General features: G+C 33.6%; 1 protein-coding gene across 1 annotated transcript in view; it reads left to right on the top strand.

The window, feature by feature from the left end:
* LOC150108492 (traB domain-containing protein) overlaps positions 1-22,558 on the top strand; it is a 149,891-nt gene extending 127,333 nt beyond the window's left edge. The window contains exon 9 of the mRNA XM_090415905.1: positions 19,371-22,558. Within this exon, the coding sequence (XP_090272031.1) occupies positions 19,371-19,536 (166 nt within the window). The 3' untranslated portion in view covers positions 19,537-22,558. The remainder of the gene's footprint in view (positions 1-19,370) is intronic.
* Positions 22,559-22,838: the final 280 nt, after the last annotated feature.

The raw sequence follows: 22,838 nt of genomic DNA, 5'->3' as shown, positions 1-22,838 counted from the left end.
ATCAGCCAGAAAGCATATTTGGGTAACAGACAAAATTGTGTAGTGGTTAATAGATGGTAAATTGTTTAGTATTGGAGAGCAGATCATAAAGTTTAAAATAAGAACTATTCTTAATAAAATTCACGTTATTATAGTTCTTATTTTAAGAATAATTCTTATTCTTAAAATAAGAACTATTCTTAATAAAATAAAATGCTGAACGTAATTTAGAAAGGTGTTGTGATTTTGTAGCAAAGAGAGCCACTGCAGTCTCTGACAGAACATAATGGAATATTTGCTTTGTGGATCTTAGGAAGTCCATATGATCAAGAAGGATGTCCATGATAGGTTTTAAGATTCTTTCTGGTTTCCACATTTGAGCAAGAGACATTATCAATGATTACATTTAATTTGACTGGTAGTAGGAACATTAGTAAGAGGACAATATGTGGAATAGTTACAGAGCATTAATGTTAGATTTCTGTAGTATTCATTCTGATCTTGAACTCCTAATTATTTTCCTCTTTCAGCTTTAATAATAACAAGAGAGAGAGAGTGAGGTCATCATAAAAGTAATTATCATATGGAATGCTTATACAAAGAAAGTTTGAAATTTTACATCATCTGAATCTAAACTGAAGTGATGGACTGAAATTACCTCTGTTATGGGAAATAGTACTTCCCCACACATTCCTAGGCAATAGTTTTTTATTAATTAATCATCTCTTGTTTAAAGTTACAGGTAGGGACCATAATGTATTCTAGACAGTTCTACTCTATATTATGTATATGTAGCTCATGCATTTTCATTGTTGAGTCATCCAGCTTCTGTTTTACTTGTTTAATTTGAAAGACATACTGAAGATGGCCTTGATACTTGAATGAAAATTCTTTACTTAATAATAAAAATTCTACCGAACTATGGACAACTATGATCTAGCAGACCGTGTTATGGAAACAGGCCAGAATCAAATGGAAAACTCGACTACACTTCGTTGTTATGTTTATTGGAATTAGTAGTTGCTCTTAAAAACCAGACAGATGTTTGAAACTCTGCATGGTACAGAACCTCGTATGAAAGATAGTTAATTGGAAATTAGTCTTGAAATCATAATTGTGTTTTGCTGTCAGAGCATATGATATACTCCTTGATATAAAACCTTGAGAGTATGCACTCAAAAATGATAATAATAATTTGATCCATGATCAAAGAAACGGAAAAGAGGATGGGCTTGCACTACTCTACAAGATCATGTGGAGTAAATGTAGTGTTGAAGGCCACTGAGTCCTCTGAGCCCCTTTTTAGGTTTTAATAAAAAGTTACAAAGGGACAAAGCTAAATAAATGGGAAATATCTACACATAATACTACAAAAGATCGCAGAGAGTTAACTATGGCTTTCAACCCAACGTCCACTCTTCATCCATGGTGTGTCAGTTTGTTTGGTATCCACCTGAAGATACTGAATGAGCAAGGAACAGGCTGGCAATTTAAAACTTAGCTTAAGAAATAGTACTCTGTATTGGTTTAAATTACAGAGTATATAGTGATACAATAAGATGAAATGTCTTGTTATCTGGTCCATCATTATAGTGACCCAGATGATGGCCCAGGCCACCAAGAAACTAGGGCAGAGAATAAAAAGTGAGTTGCTGCAACAACCACAAAAGAATGGAAGATAGGTACAATAAATATTAGAAGCCTCAGTAAAAGAGAGGTGGACTAGCAGACGATTACAGAAAACAATCTTGATATAATTGTATTACTGATACCAAGAATACAAAAACTGGCAAGAGACTTCTCAGTAATAACTATTATAAGATGTAATATTCAAGCAATAGTGATCAGGGAAAGGAAGAAGTAACTGTGATAAGCAACACTAAACACAAAGATAAACCTCATAAATAATGGACAGTTTCAAATAGAGTGGACAAATTTTAAAATGGGAAACCAGACAATGAGACATACTTGTACCTGCAATTTCACAGAAAGTTATAGTAGGAAAGTAGAGGATTTTTTGAAGAGGGCAGCTGAACAAAGAAAGAGAAAAGGCCAGTTCATTGAAGAACTAAACAGCAGAGTAGGAAATGGTTCCCTGATATATAAACTGTTTTGGAAGAATGTGGAGAAAAGAGTAAATCTAATAATAATAATACCTACCTGCTTAATTTCTGTTTGTGACATAAACTAATCATGAATCAAGATACAAGAGTACACATGGATTTGAAATAGAAAGTGAACATCATCTAGATTTGAACAGGAGTAAAATTAATATTGCATTGAAAAATGTGCATGAAAGTTTTCAGATGAATTAAATTCAAGCAGTTTGCAGGGGAAACAGTGTAGACTCAGGTATATAAATATCAGGTACAGTGACTTGTTTTGTTTTGTTGTGGTTTGCAAAGTGCATTTTTGTGTGTGTGTCATAGGGCACAAATACGTGTCAGTCAATCGGTGTGCTCTAACTTTGTATGTATTCTTTTTCTGTGACTTAGAACCCTTTTAAAATGTCAGTTGAACCTGGTGTAATTCGGGCTTGTTTAAGATTTTAAACGTGGTTTTGAAGGCTTTAGAAGCATCCTGTAAGATACATGTGGCATTTGGAAAAGATACAGTAGCAGAACATACTGTGCAGAAATGGCTTAAAAAATTTGTTTCTGGTGATGAATCATTATTGTCATTATTGATAATGAAGAATTATGTGCCACTTTTGAAAATAATTCAAGATTAACATGTAAAGAACTTTCACAAATATTTAATGTGAGTGGCAAAATAATTCGTTTACACTTGCATCAACTGAGAAAATCATGGAATCTAAGTAAATGGGTCCCACATACATTATCAGATGACAATAAACTTCAAAGTATCGATTTGTTCTTTACTTCTTTCATGTCATAAGAATGAGCCATTTTTGGATTACTTGCTCACTTGTGATGAAAAATGAATCTTGTGCTCTAACAGGAAGTGAACTTATCATTGGTTGTCACCAAACGATCCAATACCACACACTTCAAAGGCACTGCTTCATCTCCAGAAATCTATGTTTTATGTGTGGTGGACTGGAGCCAGTATTGTCCACTACAAGTTTCTCATTGTAGGCCAAACAATTACAGCCAAGATCTACTTGATTCAACTTGAGCGTGTGTGTGTAGGATGCATTACTTCAGAAACAGCCAGGACTAGTTAATTGGAAGAAAGTGCTATTCTTATAGGACAACGCAAAACCTCATACTGCAAAACTTGCCCGTGAGAAGATTTGTGCTTTAGGATGGGAGATATTCCCTCATCCTTCATATTCTCCTGACATTTCTCTAAGCGATTATCACTTTTTTTTTCTTTTTTTCTTTTTTTTTGGCACTAGACAATCACATGTGAAATAGACAGTTCTGCAATAAAACAGAGATTGAAGCAGAAGTTGCTAAGTTTATTATTTCTAAAGACAAAACGTTTTATAAAAGTGGAATTTACAAACTTGTATCTCGTTGGGATAGAGTTGTAGATTATGAAGGTGCTTATTTTAATGAATAAAACATTTTATGAACATTTCTGCAGTCATTTAATTTTTATTATGAAAAACTCTACAAACTTTTTGGTTACCTCATATTGCTGAAGAAAAAAAACGCGTTTCAAAGCAACAGCCAAGCCAGCAAATATAATGTTTAAATCTGGAGCAAACATTAATTCATTTTAGGAAGCATTCAGTGCTGCTGTCTGCAACAATAGAAAAAAAATAACTTTGTGGTGGATTCAAGAAGTTAAAGAGGAAGTCCTGAAAAGAAGAAATTATATTGAAAGCTCCTTGTAGGTAAGTCAGCATGTTCAACAAGTTACAGAAGAGAAACATGAGGAAAAACAAGCTATGTTCACAAAGATTATCAGGACCAGATATCTTTTGGCTGGTAAATCAGGAGAATATCATAAGGTTTTTGTATCTAGAAAAGGCATACAGAGCACTATATGGCATACCCTTACTTTGTAACTCAGTAATCAGAATTGAAGATATAGAGGAAGCTAGTTTAATTTAAAAAAAAAAAAAAATCAGTAATGCAAGGGTGCATTCTATCCCCACTGTTATTTTATCATGTATATGAAGAAAGGTGGCATTAAGACTGATATCAAAATCAGAAATATTAAACTCTGCTCTTCATTTTATTCAAACAAATTCCATATTATGTTACTAAATTTGATGGGTTTGGTTGGTCAGGTAGATAACACTTCCACCCTCAAGTCATGGGTTTGAATTCTACTGGGCATAGATGTTTACACATCATTAGGGTCTAGATAAATTTCATTTCCCAATGTGGGACCTTTGCATTGTTACGGAAGCCTGAATAGTGGTTCTTAAATAAAAAAATCCATGTTTGTTCTCTAGAGCAGGGTTTCAGTAATCTCAGCTTTCCCACATGTGCTAATGTATGATTGGTTCGCAACCTTTTGTGTGTGTGTGTGTGTGGGGTAAATGAATACATCTGCTACAAGCCTTCAGGGCTGTTTAACTATAACTACTTAAGTAGGAAAGCCAGCAATAAAAAGAGAAAACCATGAAAGACAGGAATATGCAAACACAGACATTCTCATTGTAGTACCTCATCATCATATTCCTGGTATATACTCTCAAGGGGGGGGGGGTATACAGGATATGATAGTAGAAACTGATTATAGAAGATTGTAGAACCTGTAGAAAAATAAATCAGCTCTTTAGCCACAATTTTTAGTGAAGATGCAAATTAAATATAAAAGGAGATAATAAAATTAACAAAGCTGTATCGTAGAGCCATTAAATAAATTTTGATGCATAAGAGGGAAATTAGCAAACACACTAAGCCAGTAGTATACAGTATAGTGTTTAAACTAATTTTAACTTACCCATCTGAATGTTGGATTAGAAATAAAAAGTTATCAAAGATTAAAGACCACATGAGAGTTCCAAGGAATATGGGTGTGAAAAAAAAAAAAAAATTTAGGCAACATCACTGGCAAAGTTATATTAAAAATTATGATATTAGAAAGGAACTTGACAATTAGTATTCGTGTGTGAGCAAAGTAATCAAAGGTAGTATGGTCACACAAACACCATGTTCGAGAAAAAGTTAGCAAATAGTTACAAGAAAACTATCAACACATCAGAAACCAATTTGGTGTCAAGAGAGGTTTGCATTTTCAAATTTTAGTCAGCCTTTTGGTCTCTTGCCAAGAACCATACTATCTTTGATTACTTTGCTCACACAAATATTAATTGTCAAGTTCCTTTCTAATATCATAATTTTTAATATAACTTTGCCAGTGATGTTGCCTATTCACACCCATGTTCCTTGGAACTCTCCCTTAACTTGCCCAACTGTTTTCTACCATATCCAGATGGATCTCTTGCATCATCACCCACAGATAAAAGCCAGCCTCCTGACTTCATACTTTTTCTAAAATGCATGCATAATTAATCTTGACAAATGCCCCATAACCATTCAAATAAACTAGCACTTGCTGTCCCTGCTGACCTTTTGCTGAAAAGAATTCAGAATTATCTTGTCCAAATTAGATAACAAAAAGTTCTATGGTTCTGATGTCATTTCTCTAATTATTCTGAAGGTTTGCACACCAGAGTCGATTCCTGTTCTATGTGACCTTTTTATGCTCTCTTATTCCACAGTCTGGAAATTAGCCTACATCCTATTCTTAAAAAAAAAAAAGTGGCAAATCCTCACCATCAAACTACTCTCAAGTTTTTTTCAACAGTTATTCCCATGCTATCTTCAAGGCACTCAACTAATAAATGATCCCCAGTATGGTTCTGCCACTGTCAATAAACTGGGGATTTGCTTATGTCTCCATCTCTGAGCAAATATATGGAGAAGTTTGGCAAATCTCAGCTGGTTGCTCTTGATATCTCTAAAGCTGTTGACAATCTGATAAGGGTCTGTTAAACAAGCTCCCATTGCCTGGTTCCCATGACCTCTGCAACTGGGTTGTCAGTTTTCTGACTGAACACACAACACAACACATAATGGTTCCTTATTTTCTAGCTATGCAACTAATGCTGGGGTTCTTCAAGGCTCTGTTCTCTCACCCACCCCTTCTACATGTAAGTGACCTACTCCAATTGGCTGCCCAATACACAGTTTTGCTGATTAGAGTACACTTCTTTCTCACTTGACATATTATCTTGCACTGCACAAAATCATCCTCCTTCCCCCTTAAGATCACACACCTTTACTACCTTAAATTCTGATTTCCAGATCACTCTTCAGTATTGTTCAAATAACCTTGTTGATTTCAAAATTAGCAACACAGTTCTGCCTTATTTCTTAATTATTTTTGACAAAACCAAAAACTCTAGACACTATGAGATTTCTCTACTAGGAATTACTCTAACATCAAACCTCTCTTGACACAAACACATTACAAGTGCAATCGCCTAGGCATCCAAAAAATTGGGATTTCTCTTTCACTCAAGGCACCTCCAAACAGCAGTTAACCCTATATAAATCAGAAAATTGCTTATCTGTTGCTTATCCTTTCACCTTTGGGATGGTGCTTCTCCAAAAAAATACTTGACTCACAGTTGGGTTAATTAATGATCCAACAATTCCTCTACTCTTTACTAAATTCCACTGAAACACATGTGCTGTCATACATTGAAAAATTAAAGATGAAAACTTAAACTTAAGTGAAATAAATTATTAACTGTGTAAGTATCAAAAGTCATCTCTTCAGTACAATAGCAACAATGGAACACACAATAAATTATAATAAAGGAATCCGTTTTAAAAAGCATCACTAAAGCGTCAGTAGGACATTCAATGAAATTCAATTAAAAAAGAGAGAGAGATAATATGATGATAATCAGGAATTTGCATAAAATTGAATATGATATTTCCCATTAAGGGGATAACTGAAGACAGATCTGTTTAAGTTTGGTAGAAAAGCTTCACAGCTCTTCTTGTATATAACCACTCTCTAAGGAATCTACTTTTATGTAAAAGTGTAGTTTTCTTCCAAAGAATCCTATGTTTAGTCAAGATGGCATGTCCTGCTAGGCCAGAATGCTTAGGTTCAAGATACTAGATATAAGATTTGTGTTCCTCACAACACATGGCTGAAGACATGCCAGACACTAGGAAGGCCGAATAGAGAAAGCGTGTCTTTAGGCAAAGAAAGGAAGGTAGTAAACTTCCTGACAGGATGAAAAGGTACTGCAATAACATTATTATTATTATTATTATTCAGGCCTCCAAGGAGTCAAAAGACTCATCGAGGGAGGTCCTTCCTAAGACATAAAGTCTGTCAAGACTCATCGAGGGGAGGTCCTCCCTGAGAAACACAAAGTCTATCATACCACTCTTTAAACTCACTGACCGTTCTCGCTCCCACCACTCCATCAGGCAATGCATTCCACAGCTCAACCACCCTCCACACAAAGAAACCACTCCTTACCCTCTTGCTCACAGTTTCCTTTCGTAACTTCCAGGGATGGCCTCTTGTCATCACTCCTTCCCGCTGTTCAACCAAGCGAAAGAACTCCCCAGTGTCAACCCTGTAACCACCTCTCAACAGTTTAAAAGTCTCAATCATATCACCTCTCCTTCTTCTATCCACCAAACTCTGCAGTCCACATTCTCTCAACCGATCCTCATAACTATCCTTGTACAGTCCTGAAACCATCTTTGTCATCTGTCTTTGTATCCTTTCCACAGTTAATTTATCACCTTCAAATCCTGGGGACCAAATCTGAGAACAATAGTCCAAGTGTGGTCTGATCAGAGACTTATACAACAGAATGATAACCCTCTTATCTCTGCAGGTCAGTGTCCTTCTCATAATAGCAGCAATCCTCTGTGTTACCTTCACCACCTTTGCAATATGTCCCCTAAACTTCAGGTTTCTATCAATCATCAACCCCAGATCTCTTGTCTCCCCTGCTTCCTCCAGTATAACTCCTCCCATAGAGTATGCAGCATCCCATCGATGTTTCCCAAACCTCAAGACCTTACATTTTGCTGCATTAAACTGACACCCCCATTCATTTGCCCATCTATCTAGCTTATTTAAATCCTCTTGCAGGGCTACCACATCTGCACTATTACTAATAATCCTTCCCAGCTTCACATCATCTGCAAACAACTGAATATCCCCCTGCAATTATCCCCTTGCAATATCCCCCTCAAATATTAAGAGGTATTAAAACTTTAGCAATGTTTAGCAATTCCTTTCATATACAGTAGTGGAACTGGGTGATATCTTCAGGATTAGAGACTGGTGGTCTAATGCTGTTAAAGGCTTTCTTGATGAAGTTCTACTTTGGAGAGAAATTTGTGACATGAAATTAAGAATTATCTACATGTTAGCACGAGAAAAGTATTGTATATTTAATATACTTTTCTTGTGCTATCATAGATAATTCTTAATTTCTTCATAAAGGATTCATTAAAATTATTTTTCATAAAAGCAGATTTGATATAATCCAATTCTTGCTGTAAGTGATCTTCAGTGAAATATATTATAAGCACAAATGTTAATTCTTTAGTGTATACACATACACACACACTGTGGGTACATATTAAAAAATAATGATCATGAGACAGAATATTAAATGAGGTAGATCTCTTCATGTCTGTCATAGCCTATCTCTAAATGCTGTACACTTCTTTTCTTAAACAGTTTCATGACATCCTATTATTTTGTTAGCCCTTTTTTGTAATTTATAAAAGAGCTGTATCCCAGTTGCAGTTGCTTACTTATCTTTGTGCCTCATGGCACATGAAAGGTTGAGATCCATTTCTTTCAGATACTTGTGCTACTAATTCTGCTTATCTCCAGCTCTCCCAACCATTCATTCTTCTTTCTGTTTCTGTCATTTTCTGCAAGTTAATTTAGGCTTTTCCTTTTTCCTTCTGAGATCCTTTCAAAGCTTCTCTTGAAATCTCTCTGCTATCCATTCTTAGTATATGTTCAATCCATTTTCATCTGTTTTTCTCCAACTGGTGATACTTTTTTCTCAGTCAAATCATATAAGTCCTCATTTGTTATACTGTTTTATTTCTGTTTCTGTCATTTTCTGCAAGTTAAAAGTTAATTTAGGCTTTTCCTTCTGAGATCCATGTCAAAGCTCACCAAAAAATAATAAATATTTATCCAAAGTTTGCACCTGAAGTAATTTCAGGACTGCAGCAACTTGTATATAGAAGCTAATGACTTCACATCACTTGCCTTAGTATCCCATAATGCAAAGCATTTATCCTTATGGACATGTATAATGCTATGCATTATGGGAAGGGTCACTACCCAGACCAGTTTCAACCTTTTGGTTACTCATATATGAAAATATGACTTCATTACTTCACCCTTAGTATCACTTCTGGGTCTGACTCCCACTAATGAGACCTCAATAAAAGTCAAAACAGGTTATCATTGCTTTTTTTTCTCTTGACATCTCTCTGCTGTCCATTCTTAGTATATGTTCAATCCATTTCCATCTGTTTTTCTCCAACTGGTGATACTTTTTTCTCAGTCAAATCATATAAGTCCTCATTTGTTATACACTGCGGCCAAAATATTTTTAATATTTTATTCAGGCACTTTGAAAACTATTTAATTGATTTTCCTGTTTTTTGGTCAGTTTCCATGTCTCTGATCTCTGCTGCTGAAGATCATTATTTTGGTTTTATTATGATATTTGGATGGTTTCTGCATGTTATTTAATTTTCTGAAAGCAGTATTTGCTTTTGGCAATCTTTGCATTATATTCCTTCAATTCCACAACCTTCAGTATCTACATTTTTTCCCATGTATGTAAAATTCTTAACTTCTTTTGCTGCATATTGATATCTTTGTAACGTTTGCTGTTAAATTTAAGAACTTTTGTTTTAGTCATATTGATTTTAAAACCAACTTTTTCAGCAGTTTTAATAAATGCTTCTGATTTTGCTTGTATATTATTGTATTTTGATGATATCAAAACTTATGTTGTCTGCATAATCTAAATTTTCCAACTTTCACATAGGTTTCCACTTAATTACTCTTCTTATGGCTATACTTTTCACATAATCCAGTCAATGACTATAATAAACAGTAAACCAAACAATACACAACCCTCTCTCATATCAGTCCTTATCTGAAACCGTTTGATGTTCGTTGTGCAATAACATAACTTTTAAATGTAATAATATAAATTAAAGATACCAAAAAATAATAAATATTTATCCAAAGTTTGCACCTGAAGTAATTTCAGGACTGCAGCAACTTGTATATAGAAGCTAATGACTTCACATCACTTGCCTTAGTATCCCATAATGCAAAGCATTTATCCTTATGGACATGTATAATGCTATGCATTATGGGAAGGGTCACTACCCAGACCAGTTTCGACCTTTTGGCTACTCATATATGAAAATATGACTTCATTACTTCACCCTTAGTATCACTTCTGGGTCTGACTCCCACTGATGAGACCTCAATAAAGGTCAAAACAGGTTATCATTGCTTTTTTTTGATAAAGGATTAAACCAAGTATATAATTTTTTGGTATCTTTAATTTATAGTATAACCAAGTTGAAAAACTTCCAACAACTGTCTGTAATTCAGAGTATTTTAATAATAAGGTGTGACACCTTTTGTCCGTAAGGATATGTGCTTTGCATTATGGGATACTAAGGCAAGTGATGGGAAGTCATTAGCTTCTATATATGAGTTGCCCCAGTCCTGAAATTACTTCAGGCACAAACTTTGTTTGCTTACACTTGGATAAAGGGTTAAACTAAGTATATAATTTCTAGGTATCTTTAATTTATAGTATAACCAAGTGGAAAAACTTCCAACAACATAACTTTTATTTTCTTTATTTTATTTCTTTCTCACATATTTGTCAAGCATTCCATTGCTTCTGATAATTATCCATGCTATTTCTCAATAGAGAAACAGCATAGTCCATAAATTTTAATCGTAAAATTGATTGAGATATGTAATCTTACACCCTGGGAACACTTTGTCTGTCTTAAAATTTTATTATGGGTTGGCCTGTTTCGGCTGGCCCACAGCGCATTAGCCATAGAACACATGTTATATTGCTGCAATAAAACACATGTTCCTGTTTTTGGTTCATCTTTTTCTGATTTGTGAACAGTGACTGGTTAGTTTGCCCTCTGTGTCTAGTGAGTTACTGAGTGAAGTGTGAATTGTAAATTTATAGTGAAACAAATTTAAACAGAAAAATACATTTTTAAAAGATAAGTGTATGTAATTTAATATTATTTCACTTGTTACTTTTATGATTTTTTTTGCTTTTAAACTGAAATAATTTAATTTAGGATTAATTAATTAGCTGATTTTTAATAAAATATGCCAGTCAATTTTTTTTCATATTCAGTCATACCCTGAGGTTATGCAGTAGGTGGGACCAACAAAAAGCGTGAGTCGAATTCGCGTAACTCGGGGTATAATTTTGCATGTAATTTATATATACAAACATACAATTAGGACCAAAAGTTTACAAAAAAAAACACCTATATTTTTTAAGAAATATAATCATAATTATAGTTTTTCGTACATAAAAAAAAAAAGAAAGTTATTTCGATGTCGATGGTTTCATAAAATCTAATAGATTTCTGACAGCATAATGTCTGTCTTGTCATGCAAAATTTCTTCATAGCAAGCTAATGATTTTTTTATTCCTTGCTTTGTGGCTTCAATTTGTTCCTCATTAGAATCTATGTCCTCCAAAATCTGTAAACCTTTCTTTTATGATTGTTCTTACTGTGGATTCCTGTAGATCGAACTTCTTTGCTAGCTCACAAATTTTCATTGAACATAACATTAAACAATCGCAAGGTTTGTAGACTATAAAAATTGTGTATGAATGGAGATCATGCAAAACACGTCAGTGCTTGTTCACAGTATGTGCGACACTGGCAAATGCAGCCAGCGCCCTAAAGATACGACTAGTGGTGAGGTGTGAAGTGGGACGGGAATAGGTACATATAAGAAACAGCGTAACTCCAGATTCGCAGAAGTTGGGGTATGACTGTATATGAGATTGTGCTAAAAAACTATTAATATTCTGAATACTTTTTTTTTTCCAAGAATTAAAGATCATTAAAATCGATGCAAAATGAAAATAATGTATTTATAGTTTACATTGACAAATAATTACACCAAAAAAAAGCTAAAAGACGTTTATTGATGTAATTATTTGTCTCCAAGCTTGTCCCCCCCCCCCCCCGGAAAACTTTCTGTGGACACACGTCCACGTATACGGTCAAATTGACGTGAAATTTGTAGCACGGGTTGTATAACCCACTTGACAGCACAATGGTGCTTATCAGTATGAGCATGCGCTCATACTGATAAGCACCATTCCTCTTTCAAAACCTGTCTGTCTCAGTTCACTTATTCCTAAAATATCTATTCTGTACTTTCCCATTTCATTAATAACATCTTGTTTTTTTTCCAGTTTGAAACAGTTCTGACATACATGTTGCAATTAACATTTTCTGTTTAGGTGAAAGTGATCCTCATCTATTTCAAAGGTTCTTGTAGACTTCATCTCTTTTTTTTCACATTCTTTTATGAGTTATAACTAACATCCTTTATTAATCTTTTCATTTTTTTTTAATATTGTTAAATTCTGTTTTATAACTATGTTTCTGATAATTTTCTTTTCACCTGTAATATTTATCTATTCTTGTTTTGCATGCATAAGTTAATAATGGTTAACTTTCATCCATGCATTATCCTTTTGCCAACTTAAAAGTGGTCATCAGGAATCCTGCAGGCCATAATCAGGGAATTTTTATAGGAGAGGGCAGTTAGCTCTTTGCCCAATCAGGTTTGAGACCAGTGGGGAGGATAGACTGCCCTAAAGCTTAGTTGCAGGTTACTGTTAATTTAGTAGATACATTATTATTTTTTCCCTTATAACTAGAATCTAAAAAGGTCTGTTTCTTCTCCTTCTTAAGCTTCAGCTTATTGCATCCTCAATACTTCATTACAGCTATTCTGTCCATCGTTTTATTTTATTTTATTTTTTGTATTTGGTTTCCAGTTTTGCTAGTTTAACTATTTTAGTTAAACTAGCAACTATTTTACTTAAATATTTTAGTTAAGCTAGTTTAACTATCTTTTTTTTTTATCTATTCTTTTATTGGTTGTAAGTAACATGCTTCATAAATTGTTCAATTTTTTTTTATTTTGTTTTAACTATTTTTTCTAATCATTTTCATTTCACATGTAATGTTTATCTATGTAGTTTTGATATTTCTTTTCTTGTTTTATATGCATAAGTTAATAGTGGTCAGACTAATTTGTAGATTTTCACTTTTGTTTCTTTTGTTAGATCTTTATTTTTCTATACAATTGAATTTAAACATCCTTATATTTTATTAGTCCCTATGGGGATTCTTCTGTGATATTTTCACTGTTCACAGTTATTCCTAAGTATTTAAATTTTATTACTTGTTCCAGTCTTTTCTCATTCAGTTCCAATTTGCATCTTATTGATTGATTTTTTGCAGTTGCCATTGTTTTTGGAGATCTTCATTTCCTCCAAGTAGTACTACATCTGCATATCTAACCAAATTAAATTTTTTTTTTAAATTTTTATTCCATTTAATTTCTGTTTCATAAATTTTTGTATTATTTCATCCATATTCTCGTAGCAGGCTTATACGTTGGTTATGCATTACTAAATCACTTAAGGAATTGAACAACGTAGATACGAATATAAATTAAATTACACTTTAATAAATATTTCCGATATTTTGACAACGTCACGTTGCCATTTTCAAAAGGAACTTACAAAAAAAAAGCACGTGCACGTAGGCACTATAACACAGTACCTGAGAATGAAGAGATGAAGCTATTGTTCTCCTAAAAGTCCTGATGGTGCCCTCTAGCGGGTTAAGTAGGTGTTCTTGGCCGTTGGGCTGAAGGTCTGCTGATGTAAGTCTCCCAAATTTGGGGCAGTCGCATACAACCAAATTTGTTGAGGTTTGGAGAGTTTCTTAGGGCTGAAGCTGATTCCATAAATAGTCTTTCGAATTTGTATTTGCTACGGTGTATTATTGTAGCTTTCTTCCACCGTATTCTGTGGTGTGTACCCAGAGCATGTTCTGCAAGACCAGAATGGCTGTACTTGTGAAAATGGATGTAGTCCTTGTGTTCAGAAATTCTGATATTCACTGTCCTGCCTGTTTGGCCAAAGTAAGACGGTTTACAACTGCAAGGAACCTGGTATACACCAGGTAGGTCTAGGGGAAGTGGTTGGTCTTTGGTGGAGTGGATAAGGAATGCCAATTTTCTGTAAGGCCTGTAACAGGAGGTCGCGTCATGTGTTTTTTAAATTTTGGTAATTTTTTCTGAGGTGGGTGCCTCAAATGTAGGGAATGGTGATGGATTTAGAGTAATCCTTGTTGTGGAGGGGGTAGGGGGGCTGTGGTTTATAGGTTTTAATATTTTTTGGGGGGGGTTTAGCCATTGGTTCCAAAGTGTTCAGGATGTGATTTAGTTCAGTGTTTAGGGCCATGTCATTAAAACAGGTTAGTTCAGCCCTGTTGTATAGTGTTTTTAGCACTCCATATTGTTGTGAGGTGGGGGGGGGGGGAATTGTTGGTGAATGTATCTGCCTGTATGGGTGGGTTTTCTATAAACTGAGAAAACCAAGGTTCCATCAGGCTGGCAGGTGACTAGTGTGTCTAGGAAAGGGAGGCTGTTGTTTTCCTCTTTTTCCAGGGTGAACTTGATTCTGGGGTGTTGGTTATTTAAGTGTGTTAAGAAGGAGAGGGGTGTTTCAGAGCCATGTGGCCAAATAGCGAACACATCATCAACGTAGCAAAGCCATATGGTTGGTTTTTATGGGGCAGAAGATAAGGCTTTTTCTTCAAAGGTCTCCATAAAGAAATTGTCCAAGGGTGGGGAGAGTGGTGAACCCATGGCTGTCTCCTCTATTTGTTTGTAGAATTTTCCCTGCCAAACGAAATAGCCTGAATTCATTGGGAACTGAAATAGGGCTGAGATATCAGGAGAAAATTTACCTTGGATTAGCTCTAAAGTTTCCTTGAGTGGGACATTTGTGAATAAGGAGGAGACGTCAAAGCTGACCATTATGTCAGGATTTCTATGCTGGCTTTGAAGTGGGCTGAGTTTTTTATGTGTGATGGTGTGTTGCCAGTATATTGTGTGAGCTCTTTGACCAAATGTTTAGCTAATTTGTATGTGGGGGAATCAATGCCACCCACTATGGGACATAATGGCACATTTTCTTTATGTATTTTTGGGAGTCTGGGGGTATAGAGTTAAACGGCTTTAATCTGTTGGTAACTTCTACAGGCCAAGAAGTGACTTTCTTAAGGAGCCTGTGAAGTTTTCTAATTTGTGAGTTGGTGGGATTGTATTCGATAGGGAGATAAGTAGCCCGATCTAATAGAAGAGCATTAAGCTTACCTGTGTAGACCTTTTGGTTAAGTACTACAGTTGCATTTCCCTTATCCGCTTTAGTGATAACTAATTCTTTATTATTCCTCATTTCCTGTAGAACTTTATATTCCTTGTTGGATATGTTGGTTTTTGGCGATCTTGCTTTGGAGAGGACACAAGCTACATCCAGTCTTACACTGTTTGCGATTTGATGTGGAAGGTGGCAGATTCCACGTTTGATCTAGATCATAATATCCTCACTAGGTATTTTTCTGGGAGCAATGGCGAAGTTGTGGCCACGTAAAAGCGCATTGATTGCATCAGGCTTCAGAGTGACTGAAGAAAGGTTGATTACAGTGTTGGTAGCAAGTTTTGGATTGACAGTAGAGTTCTTTTTTTTTTTTAATTTTTCGAATTTTTTCATCTGTTGGCCTTGTATTTTTTTCAAATTCTTTGTCTGCAGCGGTAAACGAGACGTCATGTAAAATAGACCAAAGTTCATGATTTAAATTGCACGAAAGCTCATCTTCGAAGGCACGAATAGCTTCGTTAATGTTCGCTAAGAGAAATCACATGGCGGTGATTTGTTCGCAAAGCAACACGTAGCTAGCACGGTCATATATAGAGAGCTTTTTGTGAAACAAAATGGTGCTTGAATTTTACACAGTTCGGGATTACCTTATTATCCCGACAGTGTTTCAGGAAAGTTAGACAATTTAATGTCTAGACAGCTTCAACTTCATTTTACCGTATTGGCAGGCCTTCCGTGTGATTGTATCTCCGTGGATAATGTTGATTCTCGTAGACAGGCTTATACGTTGGTTATGCATTACTAAATCACTTAAGGAATTGAACAACGTAGATACGAATATAAATTAAATTACACTTTAATAAATATTTCCGATATTTTGGCAACATTACGTTGCCGAAATATCGGAAATATTTGTTGTAAGGTAATTATAAGGTTTATTATAAGATAATAAGGTAATCCCGAACTGTGTAAAATTCAAGCACCGCTTTGTTTCACAAAAAGCTCTGCGTATATATAACCGCGCTAGCTACGGGTTGCTTCGCGAACAAGTCACTGTCACGCTGTTTCTCTTAGCGGACATTAACGAAGCTATTCGTGCCTTCGAAGATGAGCTTTCGTGCACTTTAAATCACGAACTTTGGTCTTTGGTGGACCAAAGACCAACCACTTCCCCTAGACCTACCTGGTGTTTACCAGGTTCCTTGCAGTTGTAAACCGTCTTACTTTGGCCAAACAGGCAGGACAGTGAATATCAGAATTTCTGATCACAAGGACTACATCCGTTTTCACAAGTACAGCCATTCTGGTCTTGCAGACCATGCTCTGGATACACGCCACAGAATACGGTGGAAGAAAGCTACAGTGATACACCGTAGCAAATACAAATTCGAAAGACTATTTATGGAATCAGCCTCAGCCCTACAAAACTCTCCAAACCTCAACAAATTTGGTTGTATGCGACTGCCCCAAATTTGGGAGGCTTACATCAGGAGACCTTCAGCCCAACGGCCAAGAACACCTACTTAACCCGCTAGAGAGCACCATCAGGACTTTTAGGAGAACAATAGCTTCATCTCTTCATTCTCAGTTACTGTGTTATAGTGCCTACATGCACGTGCTTTTTTTTGTAAGTTCCTTTTGAAAATGGCAACGTGACGTTGCCGAAATATCAGAAATATTTATTAAAGTGTAATTTAATTTATATTCGTATCTACGTTGTTCAATTCCTTAAGTGATTTAGTATTTCATCCATAATTATGTTAAATAACAGATGGATTTAAAGAATCATCTTGTCCGATCACCTTTGTTATAAGGGTTTCTGTGTATTTCTGTTGTGATAGCTTATTACCCATTTAGTTTTTGCACATATATTTTCATCATTTTGATTACTTGCAGTGCTTCTTTCTTGATGCTAGTAATTTCATGACACCTTCTCTAATGAATGAAACATAAATATTAGTTTGAAAGGCTAATTCACTTAAAACTATTGTCAGAATTCTATTCAGTTAACTTTATTTACTTAGCAATTGATTTTTTCCTTATTCAATTTACGACAATAACCATTAATATTTTCATTTGTATTTCATTTATTGATTGCTTATATAGAGTTTAGTTGATCTCAAACTTGTTGTATTACAAGTATTGTGAAGTTATCCTTCGTATTCTAACAATCATTAATCTAGTCTGTATTCATTTTCTGATTATCCAGGTCAAGAAGGACTATTTGTTTATATGGTCACTTATATCTGTCTTTTGCAATTATTATTGAAGAGTTCTAAAAAGTTTTAAATTTTAAATCGACTTTGCAGAAAGATACTTCTGTTTTTCATTTGAAGGGATTAACACAAAATCTAGTCTGTTTCCTTTAATATTAAAAGTTTAAGAAAGCATGAAACACCTACGTAAACATTAAACCCTTTTGATAAAATCTAATCTTTAAAATGATATACAGTTCAAGTGATAAATGTAGCAGAACTGTTATTGTTTATTTATTTATTTTTTATTTATTTACTTTTTTTTTTGAACAGTTTGGATGCAGTTTTAAATCCATTTTTCTAATATGCTATTTTTTATTCAAGGGAATTAGAACTAAATCTGATACCTTCTTATCCTTAATGGCTTAACACATTCAAATCGAGAAGTGTTTCACACATTTATCATACTGATGGGACTTCATTACCATTTGTATGCCAATGTCATGTGGACAGGTCAATCTGATGCAAATTTTTCATGCCCTGTTAGTTGCAAACCCTTTTGGTAGAATTTTGTTGCCACTTTCTTGTGCGCTGCTCTTGCATCAGTTGGCAGGTGGCCTCACTGACACAAAATTTATGCAGCATGTTTATTGCATCTCTTTCAGTAGAATTTTAATTGAAGTTGGCATTGTGATCTGTCTTAATGACATTGAAAATTTCAAATGCAATCGGACAAACACTTATTTCATGTAATTAAAAATTTGGACAAATGTTAGGACAATTATATTTATTTAGATGCTGTGTTTGGCGGTACAATAAACGGTTTTGCTTGAGTCTATGCAGCATAGTTTCTGTGAGAGAGGACATGTTTCATTAGGTAGTGGTTTTTATCTCAGTTTTCTCTAATTGCACTATTTGTTGACAAATATATTACACGGACCTCAATTGTCTCTGTACCTTATTCAGCAATACAATAAAGCTACTTATTTTTCTTGCATCTGCAGTATAGTGGCTGTTAGTGATTTATATTTCACAAACAAATCCTTTTCCATATATTCATAATTTTTTTTAATTATGTCCACCATAAATGCAAATATGAAGGTCTAGAGTTTATAGGATCACATATTCTTCACTCCACCCTCCAGATACTTGTAACACAAGCGCATGTATAATATCACAGATGTAAATTATTCATAATCCATTTTATTACGGTACTGAAAGTATTTCTATTCAGACCTTTTCTTTCTCTTCCTTATATTTGCTATTCTTTATATCTTTTAGTAAATCAAGTACAGTAACTAATAATCAGATATATCATTCTCTTTCATTATTGTTTTTTAATGCATTCCAAAAAGAACATTCCTTTTCTCCTATCCCCGTCTCCTTAATGTGGAATTAGTTACAATCAAAGAAACAATTAAAAAAGTCCTATGACACGCAGGAACAAAATTGCTTGCTTATACAGATGGTTAGGTTCATGGCAAGTAAGGTATTATCACTCTGACCCAAATGTGTTAAGAAAACATGAAATACATATAGAAACAACGAATCTTTTTTTTTGAAAAAATCAGATATTAACAAAACCTTAAAATGATTGAATGTTTTAGTCTGAATGTTTGGTCTTAAAATGATGTTCAGCAAAACTGTTACTATTAGTGGTATCTTGGTATTTCTTAAATATTTAATGTATTTTTGGGTTAAGTACTTTTGTTAGTAGTTTGTTTTCACACATTTGTGATATATATTTTAATCAATTATTATAGGGTTCCTGAAACTTCACTTGCTGCAAAAGTTATTCGGCATACGGTTCGCATTACTCTTATTGGTTTAGCAGTTTGGAGCTGTTATCGCTTATTACCAGTATCTGTTGGATCTGCATTGTCACCACGCCGCTCCATGCAGTGGCTTGGTAACTGGATTAGTCGTTAAGCTGAAGTGAATTTTTTATGTAATTGACTTTCATGGAATATCTGTTTTTATGCCAATCAGGACATGGTGGGGTAACTTGGGTAATTTTTTTCATACAAATTGTAACTGTCTCCAGAAAATATATATTTATAAAAAAATAAATAAAAATAAAGGTAAAGCAGCAGAGGTTCAAAGTGCCTACAGCAGGATTAATACTGTTTCATCAGCATCACATCTGCTCGTGGTTTTTTCAAATGTTTAATCTAAAGGAAAAGATTTTTTTTTAAGTAATAATGGTCATTTATAATGTAAATATGCTTTCTCAAGATTTAATATGGACATAAAAAAGCACATTTTAACAGTTGAATAGGATTGTTTGATTTTTTTCTTTCAAAATTTAATTATTTTGTTAACTCTTGGTGTTTTATCCCCATGCATTGAATTCAATTATTAAATATACTTTCACTGTTTCTGCTTTATAGACATTAAAAACAATGGATGATGTGAAATAGCTTAACTAGCTTTTCACACGAAAAGTTATTTCCTGTTTTCGGTTATATATATGTATACCCACCTGTAAGTTTTTTCTTTTTTTTTAATCATGTGTTTATTGTTTGTAAATTGTATGCCATGAAGCATGCTTCCTGGACAGCAGATAAATGCAAACAAAATTGAATTGTTAAGTCAAAGGTTCTGATATTAGTAGAAAGCATTTAAACCTTTCTGATGAAGTGTTTGCTTTAGCTAAAATTTTTGTTCTGTATGAAGATAAAACTTTAGAGAAAGAGTGTTTCTGAGTCATGTATACTGACCTGCATCGGTCATCATCATCCTGAGTTTTATTTGGGGATGTGTATGGAAATATGCATAGTCAGTTGCTTGTTGTGTAGTGTACTTACACTTAAGGTTACTTCTGTTTGAAAAACATTTTTCTTGGCATGCAGTTCTGCTAACAATGTATATTATGTAATTTAAAAATGCTGTGATAATTTAAATATATTATTGGCTGTTTGGTAATATTAAAACTAATTTAAGAAGTATGCTCTATATATATTTTTGAAGCAAGTAAGAAGCATGTAAATTTTTTTTTCCTGACAGTTTTAAATCTGGCATGTCATTTTCCTTAGAAGATAAGTAGTTAAGAAAATGTATATTCCCCCCAAAATCCACACTCGTGAAATTTTGTAAAATATAAACAGCATATCTTAAAATACTAGTATTGCAATTATTCCAGAAATTAAAAAAAATCAACTGAGTTAAGTTTGTTGGTCATAAAATGTATATAACAAATCTCCCTTACAAGATTAATTTTAATTTCATATAAATAGCAAATGATAATAATATTTGAACTATAAGAAATGAAGACTCAATGAATCATGTATATACATGAGTAATAAGCCATCCATAAAAGATAATTTTTTTTTTAAACCTAGCTTCATTAATTTAATTTATTTATTTTAGTTAATTTAATTCTTAAATTACAATGTACAATCAAATTCTATTTTTATTTTAAATCATGTAATACGTAAATTTTCCACTTTTCATTTTTAAATGCTAGAAATAAGAAATCACAACAGAAATGAGTGTTTATGCATTGCTATTGCAGTGTTCTGAAGATGCTCTGTCCTACTTATACCACCATGATCCATTTTACAGATACAATTGTTACTGTTATTATTCAATTGTGCATTTTTCTGTCTATGAAAGCATTCTTTCATTATAAGTGAATGTGATCACCTTTCAGTAGAATTCAGATTATTTTATTGAACTAAAATAATGCTTCCAGAGGACAATGCATGTCATAATATGTATGCTCAAGACACCTTCCATTTACTACTGTATGCTGAAAGCAGTATCTACTTCCTTTTCAGTAATGAATCTCTACTTGCTGTTGTAAGAAGATCAAGCTTTGGTTACATTGTCGTGTAATATTCCTCAGCATTAGAAGTTGCAGTGGTGGTGATTAAAAAAAACATGTCTCTAATAACAAATCTGAAAAATAATGGTAGTTATGTAGTGTGATTTAAGCTAAGCTTTGATATATAGTCATGTGAAAATTTTAAAAATAATTTGAGTAGTCAATATTTCAGAAATTGGAGGAACTTCATCTGTATTTCAAGCTGTATAATTTGTACAAAAGTTAGCATATCAAAAAAAAATGACTAGATTGTATTTATATGGATTATACTTATCATCCTATCTTTATAATTAATCTCAAAGTAATCACCATTTTGCCTCTTCCATGCCAGTGGCTAATGCAAACAAAATGTCATAACTTAATGCCAGTTTTAAATATGTAAATATCAGTATTCTTAGTTTAACAAAATACAAATTTAGTCTTACTAATATATTGCCAATCATCCATTTTTAAAAAAAAAAAACATTGATAGATTCTGTTTAACAATAAAACTAGCACATTCAATTTAGGTTAAATTAACACTGTAAATTATTCCTGTATCCATAGAAGTTTTATGTTGAATTAGTCTGATGGCATGACATTCATTATTTAGAACACTATTTCTTATTATAATACCAAACTTATTTGTTATGCATCTTTTGATGATAAGAACTTTGCTATGATATATAAATATAAGTTTTAATATAAAAATTGTATATTGAATTTTTTTTTAATATTATTTCAACTTTTACATTGAGCCAGGTCTTATATAAATGTGGTAGTTGCATTCAGTACAATTCTAAACAGTAGCAATTCTAAAAGTAACAGTGAAAAATGGATTTATATTTCCAGACATTATAGAATTGTAAATTACTGTAATGAGGGAGAGCTTTTTTTTTTAACCTTTAGGATTATGTATTAATGGCTTGCTCAAGATAAACTAGGAGGATAGTAGTCTTCAAACCGTAACCCAGCACAGAATTGAGTCTGCTGGCTGGCATATGTGGTGTGCATTTCTTTCTTTCTTTCTTTTTTTTTTAAATAATGTATGTGTATTTTAGGATACTTTTCTTTTATGTTGATTTTGTATTTCTGGTATAAAAATGACCTGTAATATTTTTATAATAAATATTATCTTAATGTCTATTTGAAAATGTTTTATTTATATGTAATGGCATGTTTAAAATGTTAGTCTTTATAGTAAGGCAATCTGCCTGAAGCAGAAAGTTTGGATGCTGCTGATTTAAATCTAATTGATGGTTATTAGTGAAGTTACTGTGAGGATGTAGTATGTAACTTCTTTGTTGCAGTCATTAACAGTGTAGACACTGCTAATGACTGTAACAAAGAAATTTTGTAAATTTTAATTGGTGTGTGTGTGTGTGTGTGTGTGTAGAGTACTTATTAGAGACAGTAAAGTGATTCT

The sequence above is a fragment of the Typopeltis vanoorti genome, chromosome 3 (genome assembly GCF_054136105.1).
Source record: "Typopeltis vanoorti isolate ZY-2024b chromosome 3, IOZ_Tvanoo_1.0, whole genome shotgun sequence".
Taxonomy (NCBI): domain Eukaryota; kingdom Metazoa; phylum Arthropoda; class Arachnida; order Uropygi; family Thelyphonidae; genus Typopeltis; species Typopeltis vanoorti.
This window is presented reverse-complemented; position numbering and strand designations above follow the sequence as displayed.